The sequence below is a fragment of the Mytilus trossulus genome, chromosome 7 (genome assembly GCF_036588685.1).
Source record: "Mytilus trossulus isolate FHL-02 chromosome 7, PNRI_Mtr1.1.1.hap1, whole genome shotgun sequence".
NCBI classification, from domain to species: Eukaryota; Metazoa; Mollusca; class Bivalvia; order Mytilida; family Mytilidae; genus Mytilus; species Mytilus trossulus.
The window spans coordinates 69,886,281-69,911,898 of record NC_086379.1 but is presented as its reverse complement, the minus strand read 5'-3'; the positions used below and the strand labels follow the sequence as shown (position 1 = coordinate 69,911,898).

Here is a 25,618-nt window from a genome sequence, read left to right as displayed (position 1 = left end):
TAATAAATGAATTTTTAATATTAAATAAAACGCTGATTTTTTAATATTAAATAAAACGCTGATTTTTTAATATTAAAAAATCAACATCAATGTAACCTTAGCGTTTAATATAAGGCAAATCAATCATTATCTGTCAAACGCTTTAATGATGATTATTAGACAAGTCGGTCCGTAGAAATTTTGGAGACTAGTCTATGTTAAGTTAACTCGGACCATCTTATATCGACCCTGTATTTTAGGAAAGATTGAACTATTTAGTGATTATAAACTATTTAATATTAAATGTTTAATCAAATTTTCTTTTAATAGTTTCTGAACTTGCCAAAATAAAAGCGTTTTAGGGACAAAACAAATTGACAATGCCCGATATTTGGCAAACATACCACAGTACCGTGGTTAAATATTCTGCATTGCCCCTATCAGAGCTTTGAAAAGATCTATTCATATCAATATTTAAGTTCATGAAAAAATCAAAACATAATTAATGTCACATTCAAGTGTACCACTGACTAAATTCTCGATCAATTTATTTACTTGGGTCGACAATTCGACATAAGCGATTTGTAAAAAAAATATATCATGTATACACTAGTAAGCATTAGTGAATGGAGTATTGGATACAATAATATGTCATCATATCTCCCTTTATATAGAAAATATAACTAGAACTTTCGTTCAGATCATTTCGCTTCTATCAACAAATGCTAGAATAAACCTCAACTTAGTTATAAGTAAATGAGCTGTATTAGACCGTTGGTTTTCTCGTTTGAATGGTTTTACACTAGTAATTTTGGGGCCCTTTATAGCTTGTTGTTCGGTGTGAGCCAAGGCTCCGTGTTGAAGGCCGTACTTTAACCTATAATGGTTTACTTTTTAAATTGTTATTTGGATGGAGAGTTGTCTCATTGGCACTCACACCACATCTTCCTATATCTATGTAACGACAAATTATTCACCAAAAGAGAAGCTGTTCATGTCCCTCTCTGGAACGCGGCGTAAATTTAATTTTTACCTAAGGACTTATTGAAACCTCAATTACACACATGAGTTTTTGTTAATTAGTTGCTGGTTTTCAATTAGCTTCCCACTTGGTCTTCATTCTACCTATATAAAACCGTGCCAAAGTTGGGCGTCCGTTTGGCTGTACAGGATGTATACAGACGCAGTCAATTCAGGTCAAAATGGTGATGTTAAATCGCATGCATGATGGAGAGAGAAAGCCACGCTCTCTACACAATAAGAAACTTGCAACAACTCTTTGAGGGGTTCGTAGGTGGTCTACTGAAATTCTAAATTTCTGTTCCTATCCATTAAACCCTCATTTGCCAATGCATGGGATTTCCAAATTCCCAGACCTTCGTCCTCAACGACCCCTATTACAGGACCTAGCTTCCTGTTATATTTATCATTATTTGGATTTTCTCCTGAACATGCATGAACTATTTGCCACTGGAGTTAAACAGTCCATCAATCAATCAAGCTTTCTTTGAATTTCTTAAATTTTGTTCGAAAGTATGAACAGAACTTCTGCGCGAGGCATTGACTGTGTGTATATCATTAGTATGTGTTTGTGTAGCCAGGGTCAAGCTCGTCAATATACATGTACTTTCAATTGACGTATATTAATTATTCACAATCAGAAAGAAAAAGATGTGAAAATACTGTATAAGTTATGCTGCTTAATAAAGGGCTTTTATTAATAAAGAAAATGTTGTATGATAACCAATGAGACAACTCTCAAAATTGTAAAGAAGAAGATGTGGTGTAATTGCCAATGAGAAAACAGTTGTTGGCATGACACGGGTTATGTTCTTCTCATATATGTTATGATGGTATGATACTAAACCCCTAACGGGAAGGATTGTGCCTGATGTTCATATGATGAAATCATAATCTTTCAGTCAGTTTAATTGAAGTCTGGAGCTGGCATGTCAGTTAACTGCTAGTAGTCTGTTGTTATTTATGTATTGTTGCCATTTTGTTTATTTTCTTTGGTTACATCTTCTGACATCAGACTCGGACTTCTCTTGAACTGAATTTTAATGTGCGTATTGTTATACGTTTACTTTTCTACATTGGTTAGATGTATAGGGGGAGGGTTGAGATGTCACAAACATGTTTAACCCCGCCGCATATTTTCGCCTGTCCCAAGTCAGGAGCCTCTGGCCTTTGTTAGTCTTGTATTGTTTTAATTTTAGTTTCTTGTGTACAATTTGGAAATTAGTATGGCGTTCATTATCACTGAACTAGTATATATTTGTTTAGGGGCCAGCTGAAGGACGCCTCCGGGTGCGGGAATTTCTCGCTACATTGAAGACCTGTTGGTGACCTGCTGTTGTTTTTTTATTTGGTCGGGTTGTCTCTTTGACACATTCCCCATTTCCATTCTCAATTTTATTTCAGTTGGAATATTCATGGTGGATAGTTGTTTTAATGTGTTATCCCATGACCCGCATACCACACCTTCTTACTAGTACCTATATTGAAGTATTGATCTAAATATTCTTGACTTTTGAATGCGAAAAGCAACTGCCTGGTGTGCAGGACAGCAATATTACATGTAAAAATTGTCAGGTCATTCAATACGTGTACTTGAGACTTCTTATATTTGAAGCAATATGTGTGACTTTGAAGTTACATACAGACTTTCTAACCTTATTCGAGAGATAAGTTCCGAGCAGGATATGACTTTAAATTTAGAAATGAAATGGGAAGTGTGTCAAAGAGACAACAACCCGAACATTGATTGATTGATTGATTCTCTTTATTTCCTCCATTATACTGAAGATTTACATTTTTATAACACAAATATGCTAATTACAAGAAATGAACAACATACAATTACAGACTACAATTAAAGCACACACACAAACAAAAAAACAATGTTACTTATATATAATTATGTATATATCTTTATGCTACATTTGTTTAGTTCAGATATTTCAGTGACCAAAATTAAACCTAGTATGCTCAGATAATTCGCCTTTAAATTTACCGTACAGATGAAATATATGATCTGCCAAGCAACATATCATGTTTCTCCAGTTGTCAGAGTTCACAGATTTCATAAAATCTGTAATACCACCAAGTAAGGCTACGATTATATCGCTATCATTTTGCTGAAAAAAGCGTACAGATTCCTTGACTGGTAAAACATCAACAATTCCGTAAAACATGTTATTTCTTGCATCCAAAAGTTTTTCACAGTATAACATTAAGTGTTGAACGACATCTGTAGAATAACAACCGCATAAAGAGCACTGGCCATCTTTTATTGCTACTGAGCCAAGATTTACCATTTACCATGTCTAATAGTTTATAATTCAAATGCGGATAGACAACGGCAATACGTAAAAGTCTGTGAATAGTTAATCTGTTTTGAATTTCGTAGTAACGACAAAGTTCTGGTCGACACTGTATAGATGATTTCCAAATATTTTCTTCTCGGATTTCAATTGATTGATTCACAATTTTGGACCATAGTTTTTTATCCGGGATATACAAGTCATCCATGTAACTCTCAAGAAAGGAATGCATGTCATATTTAGTTAGAGTTTTTATTAAGTCGTATGTTACTGAACGTTTATCGGATTCACCAAGCAAAAGTTGACTAAGACGTAGAATAAATAATTGTTTATGAGTTGTATTGGATTTAGCTCTGAGCAACCGTCCGAGGAACAATAATTTAAATTTATCGATGAGTCCTTGTATAGACCATAGTCCTACAGTACTTGTAGTAGAATCAGTTGGCGATCGTTTATCTAGACCCAATACTAATCGTACGAAATATCGTTGTGTTTGCTCTAACAATTTGGTTTCAGCAAATATTAACGTTCCCCAAAGCTCACACGAGTAAAGTGCAGTTGGTAACACAATACGTTTCCAAATAGTAGTATTTGTAATTGAGTTCATGCCATTCCGATTAAGTCCTATACTGTATAGAGAATGAAGATTCATTTTCATCTTTTTGCACCACTTATCAGTACGATCGTATGATTTCATATTACTATCAATCAAAGTTCCAGCATAAATAATACTTTGCTTCATAGGGACCTTGGTTTCACCCAGACAAAACTCATACTTGGACTCATTATGTTTTATAGGAGTTTTTGCTGGTTTGAAGAGAAGGTGAGTGCTCTTAGTTGCGTTGTATTTCAAACGCCATGTATATGCATATTTATTAACAACATTCAACATTTGTTGTAAACCAGATTTCGTGCCACTTAATAAAGTGTTGTCGTCCGCTAGTAAAATTGTAGGTATATGTATATGTCCAATCATCAACCCACAGTTTGTTTCCAATAGTTGAGTGATTAAATCGTTGATGAATAAAGCAAATAGACAGGCTGACATAACTCGACCTTGTCCTACACCTTGTTTTATTTGAAACACCTGACTATTTAAACGGTTATATTGTACATGTGCAGTTGCTGTCTTAAATGAAATATGTATTATTTTCCACATTTTACCGGTAATTCCAGCATTCCATAATTTAAACAAAAGTCCGTCTTGCCAAATACGATCAAAGGCCTTTTCGTTGTCTAAGAATATTGAAAACACATAAGAGCAACGTTCTATATAGTACCTTATTGACTCTTTTAATTTATAAATAGCAGGAATTGATCCATGTTCCTTTACGAAATCAAATTGTAAGCCATGAGGTACGACATTGTTTATATTTTCCAACAGATTTTGAATACGAGACAAAAATATCTTTTCTTAAAGTTTTCCTAAAACTGATGTTAATGTCACAGCTCTGTAACTGTTGGGATTAGTTTTATCTTTATTACTCCCTTTATACAGTGGAATATTAATGCCATGTCTAAAACAAACGGGTAGATATTCAGTTTTCAAGATCATATTGAAAAGTTTACACAAACATTTGATCACTTGATCACCGCCATATACATGTAGTATATGTTCGTTAGTAATACGATCCGGGCCCGGTGCTTTCCCACACTTAAACGTTTTTATTTGTTCACGAATTTCTTCTAAAGTAACTTCTTTTTCAAGTTCTGGAATAGATGCTTTATCACTATTTTCAAAGTATGTTTGCACTTTTGACGTATTTTTATGGAAAAAGTTTCATTAAAACATTCAGTTGGTTGCTCAGAGTATAGATAACGAAAATATTCACCCCATAATTCACATATACTACTATCGTTTTTAGCTTCAGTACCATTGTATGACGACTTTGTAGTTGATGGACCGCTTCTTCGCATACGGCGTACTCGTTGATAAAATTCGCCAATATTCATTTCAGCAGCAAGTTTTATATCCTCGAATTTTTCCTCCTGCCAAAGTGTTTCAGCGATTCGTTTACGCTTACGAAATTCTCGTTTTTGATTTTTTATATTCGATTTAGCTGAGATCAGCTTTTCCCCTTGTTTTATTGTTGTTTATCCATTTACGTCTTGCATTTCTTTGCCCGAAATGACTGTTATTAAGATTTTGATTTTTCCAATAGGGTTTTAAGTACGGTCGGAATGTTCCAACTGGAATACAAGAATTTGACGCCATATGTAGAGCATTTATTAGAAGAGAGGAGAATCTCTCAACATCACCTTTTGATAAGTTATCAGAGTTTGTCTCAAAGTTTAAAAGTTTGTCAATTTCAGTTTGATACATCTTGAGTTCAAAATCATCTGCTTTTGATCATTTCAATGTCTTTTTATTTATGTTGTATGCGTTTGACGTCCTACTTAGCAGATCAATATTCATCTGTACAAAGACTGGATAATGATCAGAAACTTCATACGGACAATTGGATTTAACCTTTTGGCAAAAATATCATTTGACAAATATTCAGGAACACAAATATAATCTAATAATGATCTTTTGGTTAAATCTTTACTTCTAAAAGTATATTTAGGACCAACCCTGCCCTGCAGTAATGGTGCAGGACATAAATTTCTATCATTCAAAAAATTTGAAAAGCATGTTAATTTACCACTTGTAGAAATACTAGTTAAGTCAATATTACAGTCACCTCCTACAATAGTAGTACAATCTTCAGCATACATGTCATAGCATGTACATAACTCATCAATATAATTCATATAAACCTCCGAAGAAAAATTTGTGGAGGGTAAAAGTACACATATTAGGCAAATGTCATAATATTCATCTGAACAAAGTTTTACTCCGCAAATTCTATCATTAATAATATTAAGATTTTGTATTTTAAAGTTTAATGATTTTCGTACTGAAATAGCTGTTCCACCAGAACCTTTAACTGTTTTATTACAATTTATACCAATACTGTATATCAAATGAAAATTATCTGCAAAAGTGCTCAAAAATGAAATATTGTTTTCGTTTAACCAATGTTCTGTTAATAAACAAACATCTGATTCATTTAAAACAGACTGAAAGTATGAGGTACCATACATTGCACCTCTCATATTCCATGTCGAAACCCGCAACATTTGAGTATTAACAAAATGTATTACAAAAATATAAGTAATAGTTTAATTAGTCCCATTGTGAGTCTGGTTTGTTGTTGTTTATATTTGAGCTGTAGGGAACGTAATCCCTCCAGTATATTCCTTTTGACCAGAACTGATTGTCCGTTTCAATTTTATTGAAATAGTCATCTTAATTTATATTCACACGCATTATATAAGTAGATTTACCCCTACTTTCTCGCTTTTTCAACAGTTTTGCAAACGTAATATGTACATCTTTCTGTTCCGCATACGTTTTCACAGCACTACTTACTAGCTAGTTCGTATGGCTTGTCGGCAATAACATTTATAAAACAATTCGTTTTGTTCGTTTTCTAACAACACCTCGAAATATTGCTGTATCATTGTCAGTTACTTTTGTCTCTATTGGTCGCACCATTTCATCATAGTGTAGTTCATCTGTTAGTGTAGAGTAATCAACGTAATTTTAAGACTTTTTTGTAAATTTTGTTGTCTTCTGTGTAATTATCACAATCATTTGAATTACTTTCATGAAGGACAATGTTATTTTCGCTTGTTATCGGTTGCTTGCTGATATACACAATGTCTGTCGATGTGTCATTTTTCGTTGATTTTTTTTCTGTTGCATTTTGTTTCTTTAGTATATTGTCTATAACGTCCAGTCGGCTTATTATTTTGTCGTTAAGCTGCCTTTGTTTTTGTTTTCATTAATGTTGTCGCCTTTGTCTTTTATCTGTTGTGCTTGTAACTTCCAATTCTGTCCCGGCTCTCGTGGATTTGGCTTTGTAAGTTTATTACTAATATGTCTTTTTCGTATAATTTGTTTTTAAGCATTTTTGTTTCATTTTCAAAGTTTTTGTTGAGTTTGTCAATTTTGTCATTCATAGGTTTCATATTATCATTTATCATCTGTTTTATTTCCAATAACATTGAAAGCACAATAGTATTTTCATTGTTTGTACTGGTTGTTTTGTGTGATAATTTGTTAAGAATATCGGACATTTTCGCATCCGTTTCATCGGATACTGTAGTCGTTCTTTTGCTCTTTGACACACATTGTCTCAGTTCAGAAGCATTATTTGCTCCTTCAAGATATTGATAAATGACATATATGTCATCCGCTATTTTTTCACCTAGTGGCTGACCATTGTCACGCTGTGTTCTTTCGACAAGTTTTGTATCACTGTATGTTTGCTCACGATTCCGAATTAAATCAAATAAAGAATTTCTAATAGGACGGAGATCATCTGTGTCTGTATGTTTCAGGAGGTCGTATTTAATTTTTTTTCTATCAAGTTGTCCAAAGCTGGATTTTATTAAATTAAACATGTCTTGGTCACTAAATTGACTATCGGTAATACCATTATGTGTATTGTCAATCATATCATTCGACAAATCGATTTCATTTTGTTCCGTTATAAACGAATCATTTTCACCTATGTCACTCATGTTTTATACACTGTCTACCTTGATTTCTACTCACTTTGTAGATAGTTTAAAATGTTATCATTTTACAAAACACTTTTACGTTGTGTTTTATAATTAAATGTTCATATTTCAACGAATATTGCTTCTTAAGTTATCATCTCGGAAAGTTTGAATGTCTTACAAGATTTAGTTTTCGTGATATTTGAGAATAACTTACGGAGACTTTTTCGATAACATCTTCTATCCAATCATGCAGCTGTTTAAAGCCATTCTGTCAAAACTGTTTAAGGAGTATTAGTCAGCCTACACACCATTAGAGGTCGGTCATTTACAAACGTATCAACCGTATCGTATACGTTGACGTATCCGCATCTGCAGACATATAAAAATACACTATGTGATCCCGAGCTTATTAACCCCTTCCTGTTCCCATCGGTACTCTGGTACCGATGGGCTATATTTTTGGGTAACTAACTTGCGCAAAGTATTGAATCTTTGACATTTGTTGACGTACAGAAGTGGTTGATGGCTCAAATCAATCCCCTATATCACAGCTGTGTGATTAGCGGTGCCTAAAACTTCTTCCGAGTACGGTTTGGTATCAAATTGCCCCTAACGGACAACGTTTTCTCCTGTAAAAACCGTGTTTTTTTTTTAATTTGAACTTAATATTTCCGTCGAGTATGGGATAATAAACTGTTGATTTTAGGGGCAATATGACTTTTTTTTATTAACTTCGCCGTGTATTTTTGAGGGAAACTATTCAAAGTATGATTAAAACTTGTACTTAAGTGAAAATAGTGATTGAAAGTATACCAACGCAATCATTTATTTGAAATGCACTCTCAATTTGTGGTCATTTCCTTCCAAATTAATTGAAAAAAAGACAAAAAAGACAAAAAGTCATGAATTTTTTTTTTTCGAAGTTGAAATAGATGTAACAGAACATTGTTTCTGAAGTGTCTGGTTATGGAAATGTCGAAAACACTTTTGTTCAAATAAAGAAATCGGTAAACGTCTAGAAAAAAATGGCAGACTAAAGTATGATATCATCCTATATTTGCTCAAAATAATGGGTTTTACAACAATTTTATGTTATATCGAGACTTAATTTCTAAACGAAAACAGTAAACAGACTGGTTATTTGATTACTTTCACTTCGTTGCTTTATGAAAGAGTTAAGTATTAAAATTTCGACATTTTAAACTGGAACTCCCGTGGTGCAGTGGGAAGCTGCACTAGCCCGTAGTAGGAAGATTGCATGTTCGAACCTCAAAGCCGGAGGTGAAAAAATAATTTCCTATATTAAATGAAACTTAACTTAACTTTCAATTTCAAAAAGAGGGTCATGAATACATACAAAAGTCAACTCAAAAACAATGTTTGTATGTTTTTAAAGAATGTCTGTCCTAATTGCACCCCCCCCCTTTAAACTAAAACATCATAGGCCCAAAACACCAAAGTAATTATGGGTAATTCATTGAATCTTTACTTTCAAAGTCAAAATTCTATGTGCTGCTTGGAAAAACATAATTTAAGCTAAAATTTGTGTCAAGTATAAGATTTTTGACGAAAAAACGGCTGAAAACCGTTATTTTGCATGTTGCGGGCATCAACGTTTGGGGGCATATAGCACGTATTTCCTCCAACTATACCATAATGGTAACTTTCCTGTGTCTATCAGACTTAGGACATTACTTTGACACTTAAACTTTATCCTATTAGCCCTTATAAAAGTCTGCACACGACCTTTTTCGGAAGACTTTTGTATTTTTTTACTTTTTTTTCGCAAGTCACGTGACTTTTGGACAGATAACACGTGACTTCAAAAGACAAAAAATCTGATATATTATATTTTTTGAAATATTTTATCAATTATCTCTCAAATGAACCTAAAACGACCTTTATGTAAGCCTCAGTGCGAATGCTATATGCGATTGAACTTTGCTAGTGTCTTTCCATAAGTTTACGTCCAATTTGGCGGAACGTGAAAGGGTTAAGCATTCTTAAGCATTCTTAACCCCTTCCTGTTCCCATCGGTACTCTGGTACCGATGGGCTATATTTTTGGGTAACTAACTTGCGCAAAGTATTGAATCTTTGACATTTGTTGACGTACAGAAGTGGTTGATGGCTCAAATCAATCCCCTATATCACAGCTGTGTGATTAGCGGTGCCTAAAACTTCTTCCGAGTACGGTTTGGTATCAAATTGCCCCTAACGGACAACGTTTTCTCCTGTAAAAACCGTGTTTTTTTTTTAATTTGAACTTAATATTTCCGTCGAGTATGGGATAATAAACTGTTGATTTTAGGGGCAATATGACTTTTTTTTATTAACTTCGCCGTGTATTTTTGAGGGAAACTATTCAAAGTATGATTAAAACTTGTACTTAAGTGAAAATAGTGATTGAAAGTATACCAACGCAATCATTTATTTGAAATGCACTCTCAATTTGTGGTCATTTCCTTCCAAATTAATTGAAAAAAAGACAAAAAAGACAAAAAGTCATGAATTTTTTTTTTTCGAAGTTGAAATAGATGTAACAGAACATTGTTTCTGAAGTGTCTGGTTATGGAAATGTCGAAAACACTTTTGTTCAAATAAAGAAATCGGTAAACGTCTAGAAAAAAATGGCAGACTAAAGTATGATATCATCCTATATTTGCTCAAAATAATGGGTTTTACAACAATTTTATGTTATATCGAGACTTAATTTCTAAACGAAAACAGTAAACAGACTGGTTATTTGATTACTTTCACTTCGTTGCTTTATGAAAGAGTTAAGTATTAAAATTTCGACAATAACTGGAACTCCCGTGGTGCAGTGGGAAGCTGCACTAGCCCGTAGCAGGAAGATTGCATGTTCGAACCTCAAAGCCGGAGGTGAAAAAATAATTTCCTATATTAAATGAAACTTAACTTAACTTTACTTTCAATTTCAAAAAGAGGGTCATGAATACATACAAAAGTCAACTCAAAAACAATGTTTGTATGTTTTTAAAGAATGTCTGTCCTAATTGCACCCCCCCCCCCCCCCCCCCCCTTTAAACTAAAACATCATAGGCCCAAAACACCAAAGTAATTATTGGTAATTCATTGAATCTTTACTTTCAAAGTCAAAATTCTATGTGCTGCTTGGAAAAACATAATTTAAGCTAAAATTTGTGTCAAGTATAAGATTTTTGACGAAAAAACGGCTGAAAACCGTTATTTTGCATGTTGCGGGCATCAACGTTTGGGGGCATATAGCACGTATTTCCTCCAACTATACCATAATGGTAACTTTCCTGTGTCTATCAGACTTAGGACATTACTTTGACACTTAAACTTTATCCTATTAGCCCTTATAAAAGTCTGCACACGACCTTTTTCGGAAGACTTTTGTATTTTTTTACTTTTTTTTCGCAAGTCACGTGACTTTTGGACAGATAACACGTGACTTCAAAAGACAAAAAATCTGATATATTATATTTTTTGAAATATTTTATCAATTATCTCTCAAATGAACCTAAAACGACCTTTATGTAAGCCTCAGTGCGAATGCTATATGCGATTGAACTTTGCTAGTGTCTTTCCATAAGTTTACGTCCAATTTGGCGGAACGTGAAAGGGTTAAGCATTCTTAAGCATTCTTAACCCCTTCCTGTTCCCATCGGTACTCTGGTACCGATGGGCTATATTTTTGGGTAACTAACTTGCGCAAAGTATTGAATCTTTGACATTTGTTGACGTACAGAAGTGGTTGATGGCTCAAATCAATCCCCTATATCACAGCTGTGTGATTAGCGGTGCCTAAAACTTCTTCCGAGTACGGTTTGGTATCAAATTGCCCCTAACGGACAACGTTTTCTCCTGTAAAAACCGTGTTTTTTTTTTAATTTGAACTTAATATTTCCGTCGAGTATGGGATAATAAACTGTTGATTTTAGGGGCAATATGACTTTTTTTTATTAACTTCGCCGTGTATTTTTGAGGGAAACTATTCAAAGTATGATTAAAACTTGTACTTAAGTGAAAATAGTGATTGAAAGTATACCAACGCAATCATTTATTTGAAATGCACTCTCAATTTGTGGTCATTTCCTTCCAAATTAATTGAAAAAAAGACAAAAAAGACAAAAAGTCATGAATTTTTTTTTTTCGAAGTTGAAATAGATGTAACAGAACATTGTTTCTGAAGTGTCTGGTTATGGAAATGTCGAAAACACTTTTGTTCAAATAAAGAAATCGGTAAACGTCTAGAAAAAAATGGCAGACTAAAGTATGATATCATCCTATATTTGCTCAAAATAATGGGTTTTACAACAATTTTATGTTATATCGAGACTTAATTTCTAAACGAAAACAGTAAACAGGCTGGTTATTTGATTACTTTCACTTCGTTGCTTTATGAAAGAGTTAAGTATTAAAATTTCGACAATAACTGGAACTCCCGTGGTGCAGTGGGAAGCTGCACTAGCCCGTAGCAGGAAGATTGCATGTTCGAACCTCAAAGCCGGAGGTGAAAAAATAATTTCCTATATTAAATGAAACTTAACTTAACTTTACTTTCAATTTCAAAAAGAGGGTCATGAATACATACAAAAGTCAACTCAAAAACAATGTTTGTATGTTTTTAAAGAATGTCTGTCCTAATTGCACCCCCCCCCCCCCCCTTTAAACTAAAACATCATAGGCCCAAAACACCAAAGTAATTATTGGTAATTCATTGAATCTTTACTTTCAAAGTCAAAATTCTATGTGCTGCTTGGAAAAACATAATTTAAGCTAAAATTTGTGTCAAGTATAAGATTTTTGACGAAAAAACGGCTGAAAACCGTTATTTTGCATGTTGCGGGCATCAACGTTTGGGGGCATATAGCACGTATTTCCTCCAACTATACCATAATGGTAACTTTCCTGTGTCTATCAGACTTAGGACATTACTTTGACACTTAAACTTTATCCTATTAGCCCTTATAAAAGTCTCCACACGACCTTTTTCGGAAGACTTTTGTATTTTTTTACTTTTTTTTCGCAAGTCACGTGACTTTTGGACAGATAACACGTGACTTCAAAAGACAAAAAATCTGATATATTATATTTTTTGAAATATTTTATCAATTATCTCTCAAATGAACCTAAAACGACCTTTATGTAAGCCTCAGTGCGAATGCTATATGCGATTGAACTTTGCTAGTGTCTTTCCATAAGTTTACGTCCAATTTGGCGGAACGTGAAAGGGTTAATAAGACCGTAATATTCATTTAAAAAAAAAACTAATTTGAATCTCTTCGAAAAAATTAAACATACACTTTCAATATTTGTGATAGTGGTGTTTTGTGAAACTAGAGGCTCTAAAGAGCCTGTGTCGCTCACCTTGGTCTATGTGCATATTAAACAAAGGACACAAATGGATTCATGACAACATTGTATTTTGGTGATGGTGATGTGTTTGAAGTTCTTACTTTACTGAACGATTTTGCTTCTTACAATTATATCTATCATGAACTTTGCCCATTAGTAACAGAGAACTATATTTGGTAAAAATTTACATAAATTTACCAAATTAATGAAAATTGTTAAAAATTGACTATAAAGGGCAATAACTCCTTAAGGGGTCAATTGACCATTTAGGTCATGTTGACTTATTTGTAGATCTTACTTTGCTGAACATTATTGCTGTTTACAGTTTATTGCTATCTATAATAGTATTCAAGATAACCAAAAATGGCAAAATTTCTTTAAAAATTACCAATTGGAGGGCAGCAACCCAACAACCAGTTGTCCAATTCATCTGAAAACTTCAGGGCAGATAGATATTGACTTGATTAACAATTTAACTTCTTGTCAGATTTGCTCTAGATGCTTTGGTTTCATAGTTATAAGCAAAAAACTGCATTTTACCCCTATGTTCTATTTTTAGCCGTGGCGGCCATCTTGGTTGAATGGCCAGGTCATCGGACACGTTTTTCAAACTAGATACCCCAAAGATGATTGTGGACTAGTAGTTTCAGTGGAGATTTTGTAAAAGATTACTTAGATTTATAAAAAATGGTTAAAGATTGACTATAAAGGGCAATAACTCCTAAAGGGGTCAACTGACCATTTTGGTCATGTTGACTTATTTGTAGATCTTACTTTGCTGAACATTATTGCTGTTTACAATTTATCTCTATCTATAATAATATTCAAGATAATAACCAAAAACAGCCAAATTTCCTCAAAATTACCAATTCAGGGGCAGCAACCCAACAACCGATTGACCGATTCATCTGAAAATTTTAGGGCAGATAGTTCTTGACCTGATAAACATTTTTATCCCATGTCAGATTTCCTCAAAATGCTTTGGTTTTTGAGTTATAAGCCAAAAACTGCATTTTACCCCTATGTTCTATTTTTAGCGGTGGCGGCCATCTTGGTTGGTTGACCAGGTCACGCCACACATTTTTCAAACTAGATACCCCAAAGATGAATGTGGCCAAGTTTGGATTAATTTGGCCAAGTAGTTTCAGAGGAGAAGATTTTTGTAAAAGATTACTTAAATTTACGAAAAATGGTTAAAAATTGACTATAAAGGGCAATAACTCCTAAACGGGTCAACTGACCATTTTGGTCATGTTGACTTATTTGTAGATCTTACTTTGCTGAACATTATTGCTGTTTACAGTTTATCTCTATCTATAATAATATTCAAGATAATAACCAAAAACAGCAAAATTTCCTCAAAATTACCAATTCAGGGCAGCAACCTAACAACCGATTGACCGATTCATCTGAAAATTTCAGGGCAGATAGATCTTGACCTGATAAACATTATTACCCATGTCAGATTTGATCTAAATGCTTTGGTTTTTGAGTTATAAGCCAAAAGCTGCATTTTACCCCTATGTTCTATTTTTAGCCGTGGCGGCCATCTTGGTTGGTTGACCGGGTCACGCCACACATTTTTTAAACTAGATACCCCAATGATGATTGTGGCCAAGTTTGGTTTGATTTGGCCAAGTAGTTTCAGAGGAGAAGATTTTTATAAAAGTTAACGACGACGGACGACGACGACGACGGACGACGACGAACGACGACGGACGACGGACGCCAAGTGATGAGAAAAGCTCACTTGGCCCTCGGGCCAGGTGAGCTTAAAAAGGGGGTTCTATCAACTACTTTTACATGCCTTTAAAAAGGAGCCAATGTAGGGCAGATACACGAATATCGTACATAATGCTTTAATAATCTAGTTAAAACATATTTCAAGATCTTATATGAATAAACACAAAAAAAAATTAAATGTACTACTTATATACATGTAAGGAACTTTGAATATTGTTCATTTGCGATTTTACCATAAAAGGTAATAGAAAGTACTGAGTATCACTCTATTTGTCAATCAACAATTTACAATTTGTCAATGCTAAGTGAGCACAAGTTCATAAAAAAACAAACGATTTTACCGTATTCACTCCTATCATGCCTGTAAACTGTTCCAACTATCCGGAATATCTTTAAAAGTAGGATTCGATATTCCACAAAAAATCGATACTTCCCTTACTGTTTTGTAAATTTCTGCGTTAAAAATTAATTAGTCGACCATTTGCATTATTGAAAGTACAGAAAATCAAAGCTCGAGTTTTTGTGGAAAATCGAACCCGACAAAACAGTAAGGGAAATATTTTAAAGCTCGGGATCATATACTGTTTTTTGTTATGTCTGCAGATGCGGATACGTCAACGTATATGATACGGTTGATACGTCTTAAAATGACCGACCTCTATTGGTAGATATCGGAGGAGGCAATCAGTATGTTAACGTCACAGACCTTACTGGAGAGTCCGCGTCCATCCAATTTACTCCACACATGACAGTCGATCATTTGAAGTAATTGATACAACAGAAGCTTAAACACGAAAGAGGAAAACAAAAACTGTTATACCAGGGAAAAGAGATGAATGTAAGTTTATTTACAAGGTGTAAACGTCAAGGGAGAATGTGTACTTTTCTAGACGCTGTAAAGATTTGTGTAGAGAAATCGGTTGCATATACAAAAAATCTATTATGTTCACGTTTGTATAAACTCATTGTGGGCAGATTTTATATACTTGTATACATGTGCAAAAGACTAGATTACTAATTCGGATCAATTTGCGGACTTTTCTATTTTGAAGACACTATAAGAATATTAATCATAGGAGAAATAGATTTAACAACTGGCTTGACAACAACTTTAGTTATTTAATTTTAATATAATGATAAACGAGTATTTCGTTATGGAAAACTATATATCGAAATTTAAATTATAAATGTCAAATTCTAACATGACGTCCTTCAAACACTTTGAGTACACACCCGTGGTAAAATTTGAATATATTGCATGGGCTGTTCCGATCGTACTCCCACGTCGTATGCTTTTTTATGAATGAGTTTGTGACGTCATAAAACGATGACGTTAGAATATGAGCATTTTACGGGAAAATACACGCTTGTATTACCGAAAATCATCACAACATGGAAACGTAAACAAACGATGCTAAAATGTGTTATAAGCCATATGTGTTTAAACATTAAAGACATAATTTTATAAGTAAATTATCAATTAATTCAAAACTGTCTATATACGTTATTTTAAATAGTTTAAGCATGTCACTAATTCAGTTTGCTCCGTTCTTTTACGCCAATTTAATAGTGTGTTTATTTCTAGGAATGGCAAATATTTGCCTCCACCTAGAGCGCTTCGATCCAAATGAATTGCCGTATTTGCCCTATTAGAATCGAAATAATTCATGGGGGCTTGAAAATATTTATCGCTCAGGGTAAAATATTTGTCATAAAGGGCCAACCCGTGGTAAAATCACGATATATTCAAGCCACCATGAATTATTTCTTAATTATCCCGGTTTCTTACCGCAAGAAATGACCATTATCAATTAAATACTTTTTTCTACGGAATTATACAAAATATTAAAAATATTGCAGGTTACGGGACCAAACGGTGGATATACTACATTGTCGGATCATGGGGTCAAACCAAACAGTACAATTTGTTTAGTAATTTGTTTGTTCAGTATACCGGAAAACTTCGATGACGTTGTGTTTGATTTATACAGGGGCTTCCCATACCATAAACGGGATTATCTTGAAGCATCTTGTCTGATTTTTAATAGAACTGCATTTCAAAGGGTTGTCGACTACGGCCACAACACTGCAACTGCCGTACGCCATTCTGGTGATATAATGGACAATGCCCATCGAACAGGACACCATACCATCAGTGTGTCCTTGAAGAATATTCCTTCTAACGTCACACATTTGTTTTTTACCCTGAGCGCATGGAATTCTCCAAATATTGCGCAGTATCCAAATCCCAGCTTCAAATTTTATGACGCCTCAAAACCGGGGAAAGATCTTTGCAAGACAACGTTTCATCATGCTAGAAACTCACAAGCAGTTGTGATGTGCTCTATTTCTAGGAATTCGCAAGGGAGATGGGAAATGTTCGAGTCGGGACAGATTTCGGCAGGAAATGCAAAAAACTATACTTCACTTGTTTCTACAATCCAACAGCTTATATCTAGAGGAGTTTAAAACATGCGTCAGTAAATAAAACATAGCGTTTTAGTATAAATAGTTTGTACGATATATGTTGATATGCCAACCGTATTCGGTATGGTGTTTACATTTTTCTCTGATGACATAAGAGAATGATACACACAATACGCAAGAAGAACAGGTTTATGTCGTTTATTGTAAATAAAGTAGATAATCAGACCAGGAGTATCTTTTATTATTAGTGTAATCTGCTGGCAGTGTACAGCTAGTCAATTGACTGTTATGTAAAGCATCCAACCACCTCGAAAGCACACACTCAAATAATAACTTAAGTGTAATAGGTATAAGCTCAGTTACCTTTTGTTTAAGGATCTTAGATATGTTCTTATTATAATATATTTATAGCCTCAAGTCTGGGAGGTTTTGGTTTCGATCACGTGATGGACCAATATAAAGACTGAAGAACTGCAATTTGATGCTTCCATGGCAAGAAGATTAACAATTTATTTTCTCGGTTTCGGAATAGTTGCAAGTTGGTGAACGTTCCGTTATTATGAAATGTGTGTGTGTGTGTGTTTATGTAGTTGCTGAACCATGCATACATTTAATATAAGAAGAATCAATTTCTTCTACTTGTGGAGTGAAATTTTCAACTTTGATGGACCCCCTTCCTGCAGCCTAAAAAACGATTTTTCGTTTGAAGACAACTTTAATTTTTGCCTGATCGTACAATTTTTTAAAATTTGAGGTCAAAGTAAGGTATTTTTTTTTACAAAATGCAGTTTTATTAGTTTTTAGCGGCGCAACAAATTTAAATGAAAATATCAACAGGTGTTTTTCCCTATTTTTTGAAAATTGACAACCGGGTAAAAAAGTAAGATTTGTGTATAATTATAGCTTTGCAAGAAATTAATTTTCAGCGTCACGTTATGCCGGTCTACTAAAGTCGTAGAATAAGCACTTTTTTCTTGTCACTACAAAGTAAGCACATATCGTTAAGGAGCGCGAAGAATGGGGTTAGACCTGCATTCAGCAATAATGTGTCCAGGTAGGGTGACATTTTTAGTACAACAGACCGATACTATTTAACTTTTGTATCAACACGTTCAAATTTCGACCCATGATGCAGGGTTGATTTTCATATTACCAAAACTGAAACACTGAAACAGAGAAAATCGAACAAACGGCCGGAAAATCCAAAAAAGATGAATAAGCGGACAATAACGACAATACAATCTAATTAAAATATAAAACTCTCATTTCGTGACTCATCTGTAGTATAATGAAATCAGAGATCTATATTTCATTAGATTGAAAACAATACAGAAACAAACACACAATATACTTCATATACGAGTGAGGATCTTTAATTCAGTCATTATTGTTAGCCGCTTTCTGTCGGTGACCAAATGTTGCTATTCTTCATTCACCTCAGAAACTTACAAAACCTTTGAATAGACTTATTAAGAAGGGATATAATTACGATACTGTTGTCAAGTCATTAAAGATTGCATATTTTGGCGTTAATATTGAGTCACTGATAAGGTCTTTGCGTCGGAACTAAACACATTTATTCAAAAAATAGTTGTTGGCATGACACGGGTTATGTTCTTATCATATATGTTATGATGGTATGATACTAAACCCCTAACGGGAAGGATTGTGCCTGATGTTCATATGATGAAATCATAATCTTTCAGTCAGTTTAATTGAAGTCTGGAGCTGGCATGTCAGTTAACTGCTAGTAGTCTGTTGTTATTTATGTATTATTGTCATTTTGTTTATTTTCTTTGGTTACATCTTCATATACCCTCACGACACTTACCAAAGAGGAAATCCTGGATAATCATAGGTCTGTTCTTTCTTCCTTTGGTATTTCAACCGAAGATGAAGAACTGGATCTTCCATCACTGTATTGAATACCTAAACTACATAAGTGTCCTTACAAACAACGGTATATTGCTGGGTCTTCCAAGTGCTCCACGAAACCTCTTTCTAAATTATTAACATCCATTTTATCAGCAATCAAAGACGGGATTCAAAGTTATTGTGAAACTGCCTTTTCTAGAGGTGGCGTGAATCAGATGTGGATACTTAAAAATTCCAAAGATCTTTTAGAGTACATACAATCTAACTCTCTTTCATCTTGTAACAGTATTAAAACATTTGCCTTTTCTACTCTTTACACAAGTATTCCACATTCCAAACTAAAAGACAAATTAAAAGAGTTGGTATTACTTTGCTTCATAAAAAAGAATGGCCAACGTAGATACAAGTATCTTGTCTTAGGGAGGGATAAATCCTACTTTGTAAAGAATCATTCTGATTCAAATAAAAAATTCTCTGAAATCGATATTATCAAGATGTTTGATTTCTTGATTGACAACAGACTTGTTACGTTCGGAGGACGTGTTTTTCAACAGACTGTCGGCATCCCAATGGGAACAAACTGTGCCCCTCTACTTGCTGACTTGTTTCTTTATTATTATGAGGCTGACTTCATAAAGGAACTTCTTAGGAAGAAAGATAAGAAGTTAGCAACATCCTTTAACTCTACTTTCCGCTATATAGATGACGTTCTTTCACTAAACAATTCAAAATTTGTGGTTATGTGGATCGCATCTATCCCATCGAATTGGAGATAAAGGATACTACAGATACAGTTAAGTCGGCTTCATATCTTGACTTACATCTAGAAATTGACAATGAGGGTCGGTTGAAGACAAAACTTTACGACAAAAAGATGATTTCAGCTTTCCAATTGTGAACTTTCCATTTCTAAGTAGCAACATTCCAGCAGCACCTGCATACGGGGTATATATCTCCCAATTGATACGATATTCCCGTGCTTGCATTTCCTATCATGATTTTCTTGATAGAGGGTTACTGCTCACAAGGAAGCTATTAAACCAAGAGTTCCAAATGGTGAAGTTGAAATCATCCCTTCGTAAATTTTACGGACGCCATCACGAGTTGGTTGACCGTTATGGAATAACCGTTTCACAAATGATATCGGATATGTTCCTTACGTCGTAAATACAATCCCCTCCCTTTCATGAATTTGACCTACCGAATTAGACTTTTTACCGGATTTGTAATCACATAAGCAACACGACGGGTGCCGCATGTGGAGCAGGATCTGCTTACCCTTCCGGAGCATCTGAGATCACCCCTAGTTTTTGGTAGGGCTCGTGTTGTTTATTCTTTAGTTTTCTATGTTGTGTCATGTGTACTATTGTTTTTCTGTTTGTCTTTTTCATTTTTAGCCATGGCGTTGTCAGTTTGTTTTAGATTTACGAGTTTGACTGTCCCTTTGGTATCTTTCGTCCCTCTTTTTTCTGACATCTGACTCGGACTTCTCTTGAACTGAATTTTAATGTGCCTATAGTTATGCGTTTACTTTTCTACATTGGTTAGAGGTATAGGGGAGGGTTGAGATCTCACAAACATGTTTAACCCCGCCGCATATTTGCGCCTGTCCCAAGTCAGGAGCCTCTGGCCTTTGTTATGTGGTCATTTTTGTAAATTTCCTGTTTACAAAACTTTGAATTTTTCGAAAAACTAAGGATTTTCTTATCCCAGGCATAGATTACCTTAGCCGTATTTGGCACAACCTTTTAGGAATTTTGGATCCTCAATGCTCTTCAACTTTGTATTTGTTTGGTTTATAACTATTTCGATATGAGCGTCACTGATGAGTCTTATGTAGACGAAACGCGCGTCTGGCGTACTAAATTATAATCCTGGTACCTTTGATAACTATTTACACCACTGGGTCGATGCCTCTGCTGGTGGACGTTTCGTCCCCGAGGGTATCACCACCCCAGTAGTCATCACTTCGGTGTTGACATGAATATCAATTATGTGGTCATTTTTATAAATTTCCTGTTTACAAAACTTTGAATTTTTCGAAAAACTAAGGATTTTCTTATCCCAGGCATAGATTACTTAGCCGTATTTGGCACAACTTTTTTGGAATTTCGGATCCTCAATGCTCTTCAACTTTGTATTTGTTTGGTTTATAACTATTTCGATATGAGCGTCACTGATGAGTCTTATGTAGACGAAACGCGCTTCTGGCGTACTAAATTATAATCCTGGTACCTTTGATAACTATTAGTCTTGTATTATTTTAATTTTAGTTTCTTGTGTACAATTTGGAAATTAGTATGGCGTTCATTATCACTGAACTAGTATATATTTGTTTAGGGGCCAGCTGAAGGACACCTCCGGGTGCGGGAATTTCTCGCTACATTGAAGACCTGTTGGTGACCTTCTGCTGTTGTTTTTTTATTTGGTCGGGTTGTTGTCTCTTTGACACATTCCCCATTTCAATGTTCAATTTTATTTTAGTTAGAATATTCATGGTGGATAGTTGTTTTAATGTGTTATCCCATGACCCGCATACCACACCTTCTTACTAGTACCTATATTGAAGTATTGATCTAAATATTCTTGACTTTTGAATGCGAAAAGCAACTGCCTGGTGTGCAGGACAGTAATATTACATGTAAAAATTGTCAGGTCATTCAATACGTGTACTTGAGACTTCTTATATTTGAAGCAATATGTGTGACTTTGAAGTTACATACAGACTTTCTAACCTTATTCGAGAGATAAGTTCTGAGCAGGATACGACTTTAAATTTAGAAATGAAATGGGGAGTGTGTCAAAGAGACAACAACCCGAACATAGAACAGACAACAGAAGAAGGTCACCGATAAGGATATGGAAATTTGAACTTAGTTTGTACCGTTTACCTTTCAAACTTACAAGAACACACCTTCCAGTTGTAGACACCATTATGAAGAATACCAAGTATCATCAATATCCTTAAAGGTAGATGTACTTAAAAGTTCTGAACAAAACACAGCTGGCACACTGACATGCAGACATTCAGACAAATTGATAACTACTAGTATATGCAATCGAACTATGTTTTCGGGAAGCATATTTTTGTTTGTTAAACCTCTAGAATTATTTGTATCTGCATATTTGCATATCAAAGGAAATGATGGGAAATTTATTAAAAAATGCAAAGTGGTCAATATTGTTTTGAAAAATTAAAATAAAATGGTTATAAAACATATTTATTCAAAATTTCAGAGCTTTTGTTTGAAATAATCAAAATAGCGGAATTTACATCATTGATGTTTAAATATACTTGCAATTATCATACCTTTTTATAATCATCATGCTTTCAATAATTATCACAAATTTCAAAACATATTTATATCATACAAATTAACTACATTAGATTAGATAAAAAAAAATTACTAAATCAAATAATTAAAGATGAAAATCAAACTTCTAGTAGACAAGACAAGACAAATACTTTATTAAAGTCTCACCTCTTGTTTCATATAAAATGTACAGCTTTTTAAAACACAAGATAACAACAAGAGCCACTCTATAAAGAGTTATAAGAGACTATAAAACAATTTTTTTTTAAATTGTAATACAAATACAACTTAAGTCAACTATCATGAATATAAAATACATCTTCGCTTTATTAAAATTTCAAAGCAGATTTTGGCAGTATAAAATACCATATTTTCATTTGTAAAAAGAAATATATTTCTTTTCATTATCAGACAGACATATTTAAAAAAAATCTCATCAACAATACTAGCATGGTTAAATAACATTACGAATATCTGAATATACAGGACAGTTGAACACAACATGTTTTTCATCTTCAACGTCATCAGTACAGTTGAAACATAATCTATTTTCAATATCAACATTTTCATAACGATCAGTTTCAATTCTGATGGGTGCTACACCATATCTAAATTTTGCTTAAGAAGTCCTGTATCTACCTGGTATATCAAAAAATAATTTTCCGTTGATCTATGCCTTGTTCACGTGATGTGTAAATAAATGGAACATATTCAACATTTTACCAATACTAACTACATATAATAACTAAATACACTTTAACTTAATATACGATAATACAAAATTAGCTGACACTAGTGTAAGAGACTAATAGAGACTTACAATAACTGGGCTGTAGTATCTATCTTTAAATTTTGGTTTACAAATCAATTGAAAGGATACTCAATGTGCGTATTCCATCCAAGTTCAAATTTAGAAGAGAAAGTTCAAACTAAACAGACATCGACACAAGAGTGCACACACTGAAATGTCTCGCCTTCTTTCCTTATCGTTGATATTATGTTGATATACCTAAATATAAAGCTTTATTACAACTGTCCCATAATTTCAACATCAACCAAGAAAACTAAAATTGATCAATGAACCATGAAAATGAGGTCAAGGTCATGTACAGCTAACAATTCTTCAATACAACAAATATAGTTGACTTATTGCTTATTAATTAAGAAAAACAGACCAAAACACAAACACTTAACACTTAGCAATGGACCGTGAACATGAGGTTAATGTCAAATAAAACCTGCGTAACAGACATATAATCATAAAATATTTCCATACACCAAATATAGTTCACCTAATAAATAAAGTATTAGAAAAATAGACCAAAACTCAAAAACTTAACTTTGACCACTGAACCATGAAAATGAGGTCGAGGCCAGATGACACCTGTCAGCTAGACATAACCACCTTACAATTATTCCATACACCAAATATAGTAGACCTATTACATATAGTATTAGAAAAACAGACCAAAACGCAAAAACTTAACTATAACCACTGAACCATGAAAATGAGGTCAAGGTCAGATGACATTTGCCAGTTGGACATGTACACCTTACAATCCTTCCATACACCGAATATACTAGACCTATTGCTTATAGTATCTGAGATATGGACTTGACCACCAAAACTTAACCTTGTTCGCTGATCCATGAACTGAGGTCAAGGTCAAGTGAAAACTGTCTGACGGGCATGAGGACATTGCAAGGTACGCACATACCAAATATAGTTATCCAATTACTTATAATAAGAGATAATTTAACATTACAAAAAATCCTAATTTTTTTTCAAGTTGTCACTGAACCATGAAAATGAAGTCAAGGACATTGGACATGTAACTGATGGAAAGTTCGTAACATGAGGCATCTATATACAAAGTATAAAGCATCCAGGTCTTCTACCTTCTAAAACATAAAGGTTTTAAGAAGTTAGCTAACACCGCCGCCGCTGCCGGATCACTATACCTATGTCGAGCTTTCTGCAACACAAGTTGCAGGCTCGACAAAAAACGAGATTTGGTCCAAAGTGATGAAAAAAATAATAATCCGATCATATAGAGAAAATATAAAAAGAGCAATACACATACTTTTAAAACAAGAATGAAATTAATAATGAGATGGAAGTAAATGTGAATGCACGACTCGACAGTCGTCAGTTAATAACAAAAAGAAGCAGAAAAGATTCAAAGGTGTTTTTTTCGAAATTTGAAAAAAATATATATACATACGCGACCTTTGTTAGACTCTTTGGCAATTCATTATTCTCTCAACAAAAACTACAACACATACTATGTTACGAAGCAAAGGATAGATGCATACATATGATTTAAATGAAATTAATTTTAATGATTGTCTTTTATAACATACATCAAAACACTTCTATACTACCAGAAAACATAATTTTCCATGTCTACATAAATAAAAAACATATAATAAATGATTGGGTTAAACAAAATTAATATATACACAAATAATGATTGACTTAAAAAAGTAAATTTTTGGAATATAAACAAAGAAAAAAGAATGATCAAGTCTATTTTAGGCATCAATATTAACTCATATCAAGATATTATTATATCAATATCCATTGTATCTATTTAAACATGGGCTTAAATCCAGATGATTATTTTTATCCCTAAAATTAATGATCTAACATGCTAAATATATACGCTACACATAGTACGCCTTAACTGTCTTGTGGCAAATATCCCACGATAAGGTCAACCAACTATGGCAATGCTTGTATGATATAAAGAATTAAATTTGATACTTTCAATGTGGCAAACATATGGACATTTTTGCTCCTTTTCCTCTAGCAGTTTATTAATTCTTTTTAAAAGTATAAGTGATGATAAATTAATTTGACACCACTTCTGATCCAAGTATTTTGCTACTTATTCACAGATCAGATTTACTATCATCATTCAATTTCCAATGCGTGAAAACAAAATTAAACAGCTTCATGATACATTGTAGGCCTATATACATATAAATAATAAACATTTAAAAAACAAAAGCAACATGATATATAATTATGAAACAAGAAAATTTGCTAACT

General features: G+C 33.7%; 1 protein-coding gene across 1 annotated transcript; it reads left to right on the top strand.

The window, feature by feature from the left end:
* Positions 1-15,613: 15,613 nt before the first annotated feature.
* Positions 15,614-17,599, top strand: LOC134727237 (uncharacterized). The gene is made up of 2 exons (XM_063591614.1): positions 15,614-15,785; positions 16,808-17,599. Exons 1-2 carry the CDS (start codon positions 15,780-15,782, stop codon positions 17,414-17,416), a joined length of 615 nt encoding a protein of 204 aa, XP_063447684.1. The 5' UTR covers positions 15,614-15,779; the 3' UTR covers positions 17,417-17,599.
* The last annotated feature ends 8,019 nt before the right edge of the window (positions 17,600-25,618 follow it).